The sequence below is a fragment of the Pleuronectes platessa genome, chromosome 5 (genome assembly GCF_947347685.1).
Source record: "Pleuronectes platessa chromosome 5, fPlePla1.1, whole genome shotgun sequence".
Taxonomy (NCBI): Eukaryota; Metazoa; Chordata; class Actinopteri; order Pleuronectiformes; family Pleuronectidae; genus Pleuronectes; species Pleuronectes platessa.
The window spans coordinates 18,826,258-18,841,637 of NC_070630.1; the positions used below are offsets into that span (position 1 = coordinate 18,826,258).

The following is a 15,380-nucleotide window of genomic DNA, read 5'->3' on the forward strand; positions in this document are numbered from 1 at the left end:
GCGAGGGAGGGAGGAGGAAAGCTAAGGGCTGATTTTTATCTTTTACCGGATCGAGGGAGGGAGGAGGAGGAGGAGGAGGCGGCACGGAGAATGAGTTATTCTTGTAGCCACACAGAGCCTGTTTGCTGCGCAGAGTATTAGCCTGCGCGTCACCAGAAGCCCCGACGCAAGTAAAATCGGCTCCTGCGGCGAACGACGCCGAGAGAGCATCATCATCACCATCACCATCATCTTCATCTCCAGCAGATCTCCCGGCTCCCCGTCAGGTCGCTCGCCGACCCAAACAGCACCTCTTCCGCTGGACATGAAAGTGCAGCAGTGCTGCAACTCAGCAGACATGGGGATCCCGGTTACAACCGAAGAAGAGCTGCGCAGAAATACCGTAATAACGCCCGATGATGTGCTGGGGCTCCAGAAGATCACCAAGAGTGAGTGTAACCTGCTGAGACTGTAGTTGAAGCCTGATTAATGTCACCCATCTGCTGCTGCTTCCTATCCCTGTGTCCTGACACTAACATATACACTCTGTGCGCATTTGTCCTGTTTGTATTGGCTGTGCAGAGGAAGCTGACATAGATACCATGGACAGCGACACAGTCTGAAAGGTCATCAATGAGTCGCTATAGATTAGAATAAGAAGAAGTCAATAAACAGCTATGGGTTAAAAGTCTGACCCGACTACATTACCCATAATCCTCTGTTAATAAGGAGAACAGTTAATTGACCTTACCTGAGTTCAGGTTGCAATCAGTGCTCCTGTATGATTACATGTGTTTGTTGGGGTTTTCATCTCTGTGTGCTGAGTGTGTGGGCATGAAAATAAATGGAAGGTGTGTGTGTGTATGTGTGCTTCACAAATCCTGGCCCAAAAAAAACATCCTGGCACTCACCACATCCTCGTCTCTCCTCAAGGCACCTGTGGCTGTGAGGTAACAGGTGGCCAGAGATGTGACCTGCCGATTATAGCTCCTCACAGACGAGTAATCTGACGTAACAAACACAAGAGAATAAAACTATCAGCCCGTTGTTTGATATATGATGGTATCTGTTCCCACGTTAGCTAATGGAAACAGGACAGCGAGTAACTCAGGTAGATCAGGTGTCAAGCACCAATATCAGCAGAGTTGTGTCCAACCTTGTGTTCACACATGACCTTAGGTTTCTTTGCATCTTAGCATGGTTTTAATCTTGGTTTTCCTTTTTTAACCTTTCTCATGTTACATATGTTGCATATTTTATTAGGTGTGTTTCTTCTAATCCTACTTTAACTCTTGGTTCTATTCATTTGTTAACTGATGATATATAGTAAGGTGTCTCTAGAATGAAACAGTAAAATACCATTTATTATTGTTATTATTATTATTATTATTCGTTTCATGAGTACTACAATTCATGACATACTTCATAATATCATATAGTGTTACACGGATGACTTTCTTCTGATTGCTGTTATAATTGGTGAATTGTTTGTGGAATCTTGCTAATTAAGTCCAGTCAGACTAATGCATTGTGTACATTTTGTGGAAGTGGCATTACCCAATCATTTACCATAAATAAAATATTTTGTGTAGGATACTTAATTTTTCCAATAATGAGCATAGCAACCAATGTACTAGTATAGATCACTAAGAAAACATTACTTGACAATTTAATCCTAAATCACAACATCGAATTAACGTTTTTGGGAGCTTTCAACCTCACCCAATATCTTGGTCATTAAATTTGAGTAAAGTCTATCATCAGGGTATGAGTGGGTATTAAAGTTCTGAAAAATATTGTAGTCAACCTTTTTTTCAATGTCTAATGGTATTCTGAATCCTATGCTATCATATTTGCATTTGCCTTTACTCCGAAATTGATGGATGGACTGATTAAATACATTGACGACACAGAAAAGTTGTTGTCATTTTCTGATACTGCAAAAGTTTATTTGCATTAATATTCAATTACTCAATATTGAAAACTATTTTTAAAACCGACTCTCCGCCCTTGTCCCTTCTCAGAGTACCAAATCTGTTTTCATTTCTGTACAAACTCATCAAAATGCAATAGTCGTGCTGCATCAGTGTGATAAAACCCTAAATTACTCATGATGGTGCAGTAATCTCTGGTCTTCACTGACATGTAATCTGGATTATGTCAGGACGGCTGTAACACAGCATCCTGCAATGACAAGATGCACCTCAGGTAATTAATGACCTTGCAGGTCACATTAAAATGCAGCCATAGTCACATATTTTCTGGCTTTTGACAGCATTAAATGTAATATCCACTAAAATAAATCTTTAATGGTCAAAGCTGGCATCTGTCACATATCTCCGATGTCCTTTCTGGTGATTTGAACCGTAGCTGGATGATATTTGGGTCTATATACGAATGAACTAGCGTTGGATCTGCTTCTTTGTTTCCAGTTAAAATGTCTGCCAACCATTTTAAATGGCAGACCATACAAGCGGTGTACACCACAGAGTGAAGCATTGAGTGTCGCACAATTCAGACTCATCATTTTCTGCTGCAAGGGAAAGCATAATGTTGTTGGTAAATTACTTTTCCAGTTGTGCTTTTGGGAGGTAAATACTGTATCACCATTTTGGTGCAGCCTGGCTCCAGTTTGTCACGGTGGTTCAGTGCTGATAAGCGAGGCGCAGCGCGTCATTGTCACACAGGCAGAGAGGAGAAGAAATATATAATCCAGGGAGATGAGAAGAGCCGCTGTGATATGAAAAATGACACATTATCAGTTTACTGTTTACATGATGCATGAGTTACAGTATGATACGCAGCCAGGCAAACAAACAGAAACACTGTCAATGCCAAATGTATCTTATGTTCGTAACTGTCAGTTTGTGACCTTATAATGCAGAAAATTACAATAATTATCGCCGGACAACAGAAGTGGAAAAAGAAATCATCCTCGGTTACAATCAGCAATAACAATAATTTTAGTTTAGTTTTAGTGGTGTTAAATGCATTTCTGGATCATTTTGTTGTGAGAATGCTGTTTACCTCTCAACCATCATGTATCATTGTGTTTGCATGGAAGTGGACTGAGGAGAGCAGTCAGAATGTTTTGATAAACCAAAAAAGGCTAAAAGTAATATCACCAAAAATGCTCTAACAATGCGGTTTAGTCTTTCAATTGGGGATTCAAATGTAGAAATAAAGATTTACTCTTAACAAACTTAAAGCTCCTCATACCTGGTCTGCAGATGGAGAGAAGTGTATAAGGTTGAGCTACATAAAGCAATTACTGCTATTAAACTTAAAAATAACCAATAATCAGTAATTAGTCTCTCATATATACTCATATAGTATTTGATGTTTCTCCCAGTGTACACAATGTAGGACATCAAATAATATAGGACATATACATTTCACCGTGTCTATTAATTAATCAATGAATTACTCATAAATCAATTAAAGTGTGTTTAATACTTTGAATTGTATCAATGTATCCCCCATGGCCCTGAAAGTCTTGTTAGCATTTTTCAAAATTAAAGTCAAATTCAGGTCGATCACTGCTCCTGAGTTCCACAAATATTCACATCAAACTGTTGTTTGTTTGACTTAACTGTAAAATATGAATCATGTATTATTTTTAATGAATAAAATAAAGGTTAATAACCATTATTGTAATTCTATGCATTTTAAGGTCACACGATTACAGTTACGAACATAAGATATATTTGGCAGGGACAGTGTTTCTGTTTGGTGCTGTTATTCAATTTATGTATGTTTCGTCTCTATAGTGTATGTCAAGGTCCCAAACAAATTGAATTCTTAAATCTAAAAGAAAAATAAGATATTTGTAGATGTTCATAGTGGCCAAACTTGAATATGGGGCAAAAGCCTGTGATCATAGAGAGGAGCGAGACACAATCACTCATATGAAACAGAAATAAGATTGACAGACTGTTCTCAAAGGCCTTGATAGTGTTGCTCATTGTTGAAATAAATATTTCCGCAGGTCCTTTTTGTCCATTCCCACTTAAACAACAGCATCACTAAAACACTTTCTAGGAATAGATACCATACAGTATATGAAACAATAATTGTTATTGTGTAATAGGATACCACATTTTAACCCCTGCTGTGCTGTATATTTGACTTAAAGGTTCCTTCTACACTAATAGCTCATCAATTATTTGGCCTTAATAAGTCAGGGACACAGATCGGCCCTTGTTCTGCACTGGGTGGGATCTCAGCTCTGTGATTTCTACCATCACAATAGAGGCAGCTTTAATTAAAATTGATTGGTGCGGCCGGTAGTTAATCTGAAATGCACACAGCTGTCACAAGGTTGTTCTTTCAGAGTGATTTGACATGGAGAGAGAGAGAGAGAGAGAGAGAGAGAGAGAGAGAGAGAGAGAGAGAGAGAGAGAGAGGCTTGTTATGTCCACTTGAGAGACACACGCTCATCAGATCATCAGGCAGCTGTCTGGCAAATATTATAAATGTTATCATTGGAAAGGTGCACTATAATCATAAACATATAGAGATAGATATATATGGAAAAGTGAATACATAGAGAAAGATATAGATAAAGGTAGATATATTAGGCTGTAAAGGGATACAGAAATATTAAGAGACGGATATATAGAGATAGATATTTATTAAGATATATGGATATATGGAAAGATGGAGAGCGATAGAGAGTTAGATAGATAGATAGATAGATAGATACAGTACATACATACATACATACTTACAAACATACATACATATTCATGGCAGTTTCAACAGTTCCATATGCTTTGATGCTATAGTCTAAGCCAATGGTTTTCTAACTTTACTGCTGCTACATTCCCCCCCCCCCCCCCCCCCCCCCCCCCCCGAAAAAAGGGTTAGAGTGCCCAGACAGCGATCACAAAACACCAATGATTAGAAGAACATCAGCAAAGGTGTAAATCTTTTTTACTGCTTTTCATTAATACTATCATGTCCCCTGAGATCATTTTATGGGTCCGTGGGTACATCCCAGACTGGGAGCGAGTGGTTTAGACCACCGGCCAGAAACATACATATTGAAGGTGATGTGTTTTTACTATGGCCAAAACATTTCAAATTAAACAGTGATGACACTAAACAGAGAGAATCCTACTCTATTCTCTATTTTTCTATTTCCTGCAGAGCTTGGTGCCCTTGTCGTATTCATTTAAAAATAATCTATACATACATTATGGATAGAACTACAGTTCCTGCAGACTCACACAAGGAACCGTTGTCTCCCGGAATGAAATTTAGAGACTTCATAAAAACATACATCGATGCAAACATAACAAAACCAGATGTTTGTTCAGGGCTACTGGACGTGTATATTGAAAGAAATCAGAGCACCTGAAATACTTTGGTTGCTTGTTGTATTAAGAGGTTGTTGGTGGGACCTCACTTCACAAATTCATTTATTTATATATTGCTTATTATTTGCTGGCGAGTTAGGTTTTGCATTTAATTCATGTAGAATACATATTGTTAAATGAAATGCCTAAGATGATATGATTTCAATGAAACTCTTTTTATTTTGCACTTGTGTCTCAGAATTCGTTTGAGATCATGTCCATAGATGAGGCGTGATCTGAAGTGAGACAGACAAATCATTGATGTCCCTCCAGGTTCCTCTCACAGTCTGACCCTGAATGTGACAGGGTGGTCAGTGTGTGTGTGTGTGTGTGCGTGTGTGCGTGTGTGTGTGTGTGTGAGTGTGTGTGTGCCGGCAGACACAGAGATTAGATAATACTCTGTAATGAAGTGGTGTCATGGGGTTCACCTGAAGCACACACACTCTGTAGCGTGCTACTGGTACATGATGTGCTCCACAGTACATAACCCTAATTATTACGAACCCCACAGATCCTTGAGTACAGTTAAATTCAGGCGAAGATTATTAATTATCTCAATATATTTGTCTTATTTTTTCATTCATGAAGATAACAAAAATAACCATATCAACAGAATCTACAGAGAAATAATTACAAATGAACTGTTCCCCTATTCATCAACCATAGAAAATACATTGCAATGTGAGAGTCTGGAGGGAAATTGAACAATGCTTCAAGGTTAAAAGCAACACATATGGCACATTAGCTCGTTTGCAATCAGCTATTAGCTATTTGACAAAAGCTGACATTAGCATTCAACCACTTCGCTGCTAACATAAGTGCTTGAAACTGTTGTCACGTGATTTGATGGGAATAGGGGTTCAACAATGCACCTCTTGAACAGATTTATCCAACCCTGGAGGTATGTGACATTCTTCACTCCCTCAGATATGAAGCCAAAATATTCCACATATGAACGCTGCCATCTTGTACCTGTGTCTGCTCAGTAGCGAACCGGAGGTCACATTATTGAGAAGTCATCAATACATACTCGACCAATCCCGAGTCAGTCTGGACTTTCAATCATGGCGTATCACCCCGTTATTATCGCATCAAATAACTAATTAAAACCAAACATACCAGGAAAATATGCATTTGAAAGAACATCAAACTGATATTAATAGCCAATAATGACGGAAACCATCTCTGAGGTATATATTAATATTAATATATTTGACAAGTAATTTTTATTTTTTATTTAGTTCATGTCTCATCAACTAATGTGTAGGAGGCAGGGTTTATGACCTATAAGGTAGCCACCCACCAGGTTGCAATTTGGCCTCACATTTGGGGAGATATAAAATTGTCCTTCATCATATAAACCAGCAAGCTTTCCAACCTGAGCATCATGTCGGTGGAAATGTCACGGAAGGAGACAGGGAGATTTAGGGAGATTTCGAGTTTCTAGTTAATATTTAGCAGACAGATTCGAAAGTCATGTTGATCTTCTCTCGAAGCAAGAGAGTTAATAAACGTATAGCCAGAGACTCTAACTATTGGTTTTAGGTTGACGCAAGCAAAGTTTTTTTTGTCCTTCAATGAATGGCCCTATGTTTCAAAGTTTAGATTAGACTTATAAAACCAGGTACGTTATTTTATTTTTCCACTCTGTGATACAGGCCAGAGAGCAACAAGAGATAAGAATCTAATCTGCATTCAGCTGCTCAGAGAGCAGCCTCTCCATGAACCTCACCAGTTGCCAGTTTGCCTACAGGTGATATGAACAGGGAGACATGAAACAACCTGCCATACACAGGTGCACTATATATCACAATGTGGACAAGGTTTAATGCTCACGTCACTATAGCCGCCTGCAGCTACAGATTATTTTAATGTGAAGTCAACATGCCTGTATTGTGTTTCCTCATGTTGTGGCATTAATTCAACATATTCTCGGCACCGATCGGGACCACAAAGTCAAATGGAAAGAATAAGGCATGTGAAGTCAATCCCTGTGGCTGAAAGTCTGTAACTCCGGGCTAATCTCTGGGATTAAGAAGCTATAAGTGGCAGCTCGCTTGCTCTTCATGAATGCCACTTTGGTTTCAGACAGACTCCGAGTATCTGAATACAGGAACACATCATGACTCAAGACCCGATGCTAATTTTACTCCCTATGGGGGCTGCTGCCAAACACATCTTTTCAGGACGTTATTGATTTTTAGAGTTAAATTTGACAGAAATCTGCTTTTGGTTTTTGTTGCCATGACTTTGGTGTTGACACAGATGATCCAATATTTGAAACCTCACAAAAAATCCTTTCTAATGCAAGAAATCAACAACTCGAAATCATGTTAAGACATAAACAGTAAACCTAGAATTGGACAAACCTCGGAGTGAGAGTAGAAGGACCATAGTGTTTAATGGTGTCAGATCACCTGTGCTGAGAGTCAATATCTTTCTTCACAGGAACAGTAAAGAATATTGTAATCTATCCAATAATATAAACATATCTTAATATTCTGCCTCCAATCTATACTGTCTATACTAGGCCTCAGGTATAGCCTGCCGACGTTCATCAAGTGTCAGACGAGGAACATTTCCAATTTGCATACGACTGATGTCAAACCCAAGATACGCTCCTTTGATTCGCTGCTGCACCCTGTTGTTGCAGAGCAGCCAGGTGGATGAGGGGAAGCAACAAGACGGACTAATCGAGCTGGCGTGCTATCAGAAGGAGCGTTGCTAGGCGACAGTGTTGAAGGAAGTGAAGTGGAGCATTTTTTGTATGTGTGTGTGTTATGCATGTGAAAGAAGAAAGGAAAAAAGACAGAAAGAAATGAGATACGAACGTGTTTAACTTGGTGTTTTTGAATATTGTACTGGAGTCAATCTACCCTGATAATTTCAAGACATTGTGATTCAATGCGACAGATATTAATGGTTAATTCCTCCTAGCATTATATTGTATTTTCCTGTTAGAGGAACAGAAAATATGGCAATAATGTCTGCACTATGGTTTTCCTGGTGCAAGGTAGAAGAAAGGACTCTGAGACAGGATGAAAGTTTTAAAACAGTCTTTACGAGAATTTTTAGTATAAGGATGTAAAAACACGACCATGAAAAGGTTTCCAAAGACACAGAGACTTGAGGCGAGTCCAAAACAAAGCTTTGCCGTTAACTTAAAGAATGACCACAGTATAAATTTCTGGTATGTTCCCAGGGGAACTGATGAGACAAACTGGCACTGAGATCAGGGAAACAGGGTATAAATACAGGAGAAAAAAAGAAACAAGTGAAAATGATATGGGCAAACAATCAGTTGGACCCAGGGGAAATAAGACAACGATTGGAAGTAAAGTATTCTGAAATAGGCGACACCAAAATAAAAGCGGAAGTTACTAAAAACAGAAAAAAAAACATCTTTACTCAAGGAACAGTGGTAAAGACAATATGAACATACAGCTATTAGCCAGTTAGCTTAGCTCAGCATTAAGACTGGAATTGCACTAACACTTACAACTTGACACATCTCATTTGTTTAATAAAAAACTAAAACAAGAGCAGGTTGTGGTTTTGTGTGGACTATTTCATAGCTAGGCTAAGTTACGCTAACTGGCTGCTGGCTGTAGCCCTTTACAGGACAAACAGACACGAAGGTGCGATCTGTTTTCTCGAACAAGTACAAGCAAGTTTCACAAACTATCACACTCTTCTTTTAACAATTCTTCATAGAGTGTGATTTTATATTCTGTCGGCTTCTGGAATTATTTCTCAGTTTCTTCACCCACATTTCCAGCTTACATCCTATGTTCCTAATGAAAAGCTTCCATATGAGGCCTTTCAATTATTCTCAGTTTCACAGCCATGTTTAGATATAACAGGATTTTTGTCATTAGCTTTGATAATTTACGCCTATTTCTTAATGAAAAATATTTCCGCCATCAAAATCCCATGAGTAAGGTATTGTTTCCATTGATTACATTTAGATTCTGCCATTTATCATGTGTCAATTAATGATGTTTGTGGTGGATTCATCTGTGTTGTATCTTTTCAAAAATGTGAAATCTACAATTTGATAAATGGAAATATTTTGCCGCAATAGTGCTTATACATTTGCTAAACGTCCCCAACTGGAAGACTATAGAGATCTGTTATCACTGACACAAGGCCTTGGTCGGGAATTAAAAAACTGATCAGCCTATCGAAGAGGCTACATTGGACCGATTCAGTGGTAGACGTTTACAGAGAGGGTTTGTGGTGTGTTGAGCTTCATGTGACTGTGGGTGTGATGTGATTATGTGGGATTTCTTGAAGTGGACTGTGTGAAAGTGACTTTGTTGGGTGTGCTAATAGATTAAACGCTCCATCTGTCTTTTTCAGCAGGTTTGGCAAGTAGTATTGTCTGATTCACAAAATACATCCCGCGGTCATCTGCCCACAGAGAGGGCGAGCTCACTGATAGCTACGCGAGATGTATTCAGAGCACAGAGCCAACAGATTTTAATTTTCTATTGGCAGACTGTAATTTACAGTGAGAGAGAAGATTTCTTATTCATGACTATGTGGTTTGGGGATGAACACTGGTGCTCTGAGAAAGTGTTTAAATGGGAAAGACTGTATATAAAGTTGGATGACATGACAGCGCTAAAAAAATGTAGACAAAAGTGTCTCGATTGCCCTCCTCCTGGTGGCAGACTGCAGTTTAGGTAATAAATCCTGCCTCCCCCATGTTACTTAATGGGACGTGGACCAAAATAAAAAATCATCGTAAATGTCAAATAAACGTTCCTCAAATATGGTTTCTAATCCTAAACCTTCTTTTAGTTTCTTATGACACTGATGTTTCTCCAAGTGGTTTTTTATCCTTTGATTAGTTATTTGATTCTATCTGGCTCTGATTGTGCAAGATGGTTCAGATTCGGGATATTTTGGCTTCGTTTCTGGATAGTGGGAGGAAATGGAGACTCTTCGACCATTTATATAATAAATATGCATGTACTGTTCATATCAGTGCTCTAAGTCGATATGTGTTAGCTGTAGAAAGTAGTTTGGTACAGTATTAACATGTATTATTCGTAGTATTTGATGAAGTTGTTACTATCTTCTAGTCTTAAATGATTCTGGTCACTTTAAACTAACTCTGCAGTGACTCAGGCCACATGCAGTCACTCTATAAATAGCATGTGAATTATTTTTTCTTGCTGTTGCTATAGAAAAACACACGGTCCCTTGACAAACAGTAGGCTTATAGTAATATTCTCGGAGCAGATAAGCGCCTCACATCAAATGAACTGGCACTAGAGGGCACTACATCAAGTGGCGGTCCGCTAACCCTCTTACTGCTGTTTGGAAAGCAACATAAGGAGACTGCGTTTTTGAGCCAGAGCAGCTTTACGTGCAAATCTCTTGACCAGTCTTGTGACGTTCACCATGGAAACACTGTGCTCATATCGACAGTACATTAACATGAACTCATCACCAGGGAGGAGGCCTGTCCACGCTGCAGTGTCTGCAACAGCAGCAAGTGTTCATGCAGTGCTTTTACATACAAATAGGAATTACTTTAGTTTTGGACCTTTCTTGTCCAAAGTTAGTTAAATATTTCTTGTGAGTGACCATCCAGACATAAAAACCATGATTGCACAAGTTAACAAGACATAATATTCGTCACTTTTATATAACAGGTCGTATAAGCATCAGAGAGATTTATACAAAATACATTTGAATAAATAGTCATGATTTATACATCCAATCAACCTGCTGACCAGCTGTGCATCACAGCAGAACCTCAGTGTTATAAAGGCAAATTGACTTGAAGCTCAAGTTGTCAATCTGTTGCTTTATTTTTATTGTGAAGCTCTGTGATATTCTCCTTTTAAAAGCTGCTCTATAAATAAAATTACTTGGAACCGTTTTTGTGGTCCGGCATGGATCAGCACACTCTCAATGCTCTGCTGCTTTAACATGGTAATAAGGTTTGTAAAGTCATGCCTGTAGGTGGACAGCGATGAAGCCTGACTCCACCTCTTATGTAAATAATATATTAGCATTTAAATGATCCAATAAATAAGTTGCATTTTCTTTGCATGACTGTCACAGCCCAAGAACGAGACATTGTTGCTGTAGTATCTCTGTGATCAACTTTTTTTTGTTTCGATTCATCTGTCTTTTACACAAGCGCTCAAAATATGCCATCCGCTGTGAGCTCTAAATAGCGCTGTTTCACAAGAGCGACATTTTTGTACAAGGTGTCAGCTACCGTGTACTGTAATCTATGAAAAGGTCTATAAATATCTTCAAGCAGGTGGCTAAAGCCGGTGTGGCCCATATGCTCCCTAACCCTCAGAAACAGAAGAAGATGTAACAGTGTGAGTGTAGTTGTGACCATATGCTTGCACATAAATACACAGATCATCTTCCATGTGTGTTTGTGTTAAAGTCTGTGTAGCGTTTGACATCAGTTAATGTTCCGCGTTTGTCTTTTTTTTAACGTATTACATGTGAAAGTAACCGTAAGAAAGTCTCTTCAAGGCTTATGCAACATAGACTGCCAATAATAACCCTAATGAGATAGTGTGTGTGTGTGTGAGAGAGAGGTGGGGGGGTGTACTCTCTCTCTCTCTCTTTCTCTGTAAGCATGGGTGAGACACTACCCTCCCAACGGGGCAGGATTAGGCCTAAGAGGCTTATTGTTTTATACCATCACATGGACCAACTGGTCATCACACACACACACACACACACACGCATTCAGTGCCCGCATGGACAAATCTGTCCCCTCTGCTCAGGATACTGATACACTCTTCCACTGCGTTTGTGTTCACTGGATCTGCGATCTGTTGTTTAATTAAAAATTGTCCAGAGAAAAGTAAAGTTCAAGTGACTGTATCGCCGGTATACTGCAAACGGTCCATTTCTCAAATTCAAGAGTCAAGAGGTGAAAGTGTGTGCTGATATGAAATGTTGGAAGTTTCAGATTACAAATTTAATTCTTCAATAAACCATTCAATTCAAAAGTCAAAAAAGTCAAAATTTTCTAATTTGTTTTGATGAACGAAAATACATTGAACTACACTAGAGACATAAAACAAAGTCGAATATAAAAAGCTAAGACGTGCCAAAGGGTGATATAATAAACAAATGAAACCACCATTCACACAGTATGTACATTATGCTACCACCACCATAACACGTGAATATGTTGCGTTATATTGCAGTAAATATTGGCTGTGTATACTTATACTGTCTTTTTTCTGTTGATCCTGCAGAGAGAGCCCTCCTCTGTTCCTCTTCTGAATTTGTCTTTATTGTTTCCCATTAAAGGTTTTTTTCCACATTAAAATCAAGGGTTTAAGAATGTATAGTGTCTAGCCTCTGTAACTGACATACATTTTTGGGCATAGAGAAATAGCTGATATGAGGGAAATTGTTTCCCTGGATTGTGAAGTTACAGAGGTGAGAATTCAAAAATATGTCACAGGGGCGTCTTTAGTACAATTTTATAAATGGACAGATGATTCCTGATATAAAGTTTGCTTTATTCAAAGTGTGTTTAGTGTGTAGTATATTTGTGTCAATGTATACAGTCTAAAGGCTGTTCTCCTCTCTGTTTTTTGTTTTGCAGATTATCTTTGTTCTCCAGAAGAAAACGTCCACATGATCGACTTCACCAGGTTTAAGATCCGTGACATGGAAACAGGGACAGTCCTGTTTGAGATCACTAAACCTCCAACACCAGGTCAGCTCCAAAACCTGACACACAAATTGCAACAAATCTTTTCCAGGTTTAGTTAATGAAGGCTTCAAAACATTATTTAAAATACTTTTGTAGGATATTTTCCTTGTCCGACAGCCTTGTAAAGGATATGCTAATACAACAATAATAGTAGTGGTAAGGAATTTATTTTCTTGTCAACTTAATATTGACTGCATGTACAGTGAGCTATAGCCACATTTATCTCCCCATATGAAATTAATGAAATGAAGGATTCGGAGAAGTTTGATTTTGTTGGTCTAAATGCTTTTCTTTCTTTCTCTGTTTAGCAGGAGATAAAAAGCATTGTGACCCCAACGCCGGCCGGTTCGTGCGATACCAGTTCACCCCAGCCTTCCTGCAGTTGCGACAGGTTGGAGCCACGTAAGTTCTCTGTGTGTTCGTTCCCTCCACACGAGAGATGAAGACTTGAGACCTATGTCCTTGAACGAGCACTGGGACGCAATAGTGTCCTTTCAACCCCTGCTGCTCTGACAGAAGACACACAGCAGATGTAGGAGGCGTGTGGGCTTCAGTGTGTGGCGACAGGCTGACGATGATGAGTGTGAACACACAGAGCAACGCAGACCACCTCCTGAGTCAGGCAGCAAATAACTGTCAGAGCTCCTGAGTGGTGTTTTCATTTGACTTCTTCTCTGACTGCAGATTTCAATCTAAACCAACAACTAACTCATCTAGATCTAATCAAAATCATCAGTGTATATTGAAGATATCATTGGCAGCACCTCAGAAAAGATACATGTCGATTGTTGTCTGCGGGATAAATTTAAAGGTTAACTTGTCAAAGTATTTTTGTCAATGTTGTCAGAAGTTGTATTCACTAAGTTAAGTTAATAATAATGAGTTGTTGTTGTACAGTGACTTCATTAAGATTAGGTCAGATTGGCTGAACAGAGAAAAAAATTGAGGCAAAAAAATAAAACTGTTGGTTGTTTTCATGGTTCGACTTACCCACTCAGTCTGTGGACGTGCTTCGGTCACACGTGTTCCCTAAAGAAAAACATTATATTTCCCCCCACCATTTTTTTGCACAGTCAGATTAAGTATAAATCCAGTTTTTCTAAAGACTGCCCTCCCCACTGACGTGTTCTAAACACTGGACTTTTAGCAAATGATGGATAAAAAGCAGAGCAGCACAATTTGTGAAAAACTTGTAAACTCCAGGAAACCATTCTGGACGGAAAATTAAACCATGAAAACAACTTTGAAGATGCAGACACTCCGGTGACTCCCATTCCCAGCGATCCTCCAATTTTTCACTGAAAAGGGCTTTGACAATTAAAGTCTTTGATGGAAGACCAAAACACACCTAGAGCAGTGCCAGTATTTTTAACAGCTAAATACCATAAAATATCTTTACAGTTCGTAAACCGCTTTTTGCATGGCATTATGGGTAAAGTGCATGATGCAATACGTAATTTACTGTAACTTTCTATATTTTTGGGGTTCGATAGTTCTTTAAGCCAAAGGTGGGTTATTGTGTTTTTAAAGGTTAACACTTTATGTGTGTGATCATCTGACTGATCATATTTCTTAATCTGATGGACTTTGTTGAAAAGATGTTGCTTCAATTCCCATATATTACTTAGAAGTGATGGAAGTTGTCAGTAACCTGTAAAATTCATCTGACATTTGAGCTGCCTATTTACAACACAGATATACATTTCATTTCTCCCCCTGTGTCTCTGCAGGGTGGAGTTCACAGTGGGCGATACCCCCATCAACAACTTCCGTATGATCGAAAGACACTACTTCCGCAATCAGCTGCTCAAGAGCTTTGATTTCGAGTTTGGCTTCTGCATGCCCAGCAGCAAGAACACATGCGAGCATATCTACGAGTTCCCCGCACTGTCAGAGGAAATCAGTGAGTGTGACACACACACACACACAAACACACCGAAGAAACACAAGAGACAAATACACCCACACGTAGATGTTTTAGCAGATCTAACAGGATTTGATGTTGTTGTGTACTCCTTCTCTGACAGTGCGAGAGATGATCCTGCATCCTTACGAGACGCAGTCTGACAGCTTCTACTTTGTGGACAACAAGCTGGTGATGCACAACAAGGCGGATTACTCCTACAGTGGGGGGCCTTAGGAAGACACCCCACCCTCCACCCTTTCACTCCCCCTCTGTTCTAGACATTTTCCATGATCCAGGCACCACGTCTGACCACAACTGATGGACAAACCACTCTCGTCTCGCTCCTGTTACTTTAACATGCTATTCCAATTCAGGTATTCAGTCACGTTTCTCCCTCTCTTTTGCAGGAACATTGAAT

At 39.2% G+C, this 15,380-nt stretch overlaps 1 protein-coding gene across 1 annotated transcript; it reads left to right on the forward strand.

Annotated features, from left to right (window-relative positions):
- The first annotated feature begins 304 nt into the window (after positions 1-304).
- On the forward strand, positions 305-15,380 carry unc119a (unc-119 homolog a (C. elegans)). The gene is made up of 5 exons (XM_053423219.1): positions 305-428; positions 12,946-13,059; positions 13,368-13,458; positions 14,787-14,959; positions 15,084-15,380. The coding sequence occupies exons 1-5, from the start codon at positions 305-307 to the stop codon at positions 15,194-15,196; spliced, it is 615 nt and encodes a 204-aa protein (XP_053279194.1). The 3' UTR covers positions 15,197-15,380.

Coding starts and splice junctions, on each gene's coding strand:
- unc119a (XM_053423219.1), top strand. CDS start 305: ATGAAAGTGCAGCAGTGCTGCAACTCAGCAGACATGGGGATCCCGGTT. Junction 429..12,945: donor GCTCCAGAAGATCACCAAGA/GTGAGTGTAACC, acceptor TTTGTTTTGCAG/ATTATCTTTGTTCTCCAGAA. Junction 13,459..14,786: donor TTGCGACAGGTTGGAGCCAC/GTAAGTTCTCTG, acceptor GTGTCTCTGCAG/GGTGGAGTTCACAGTGGGCG.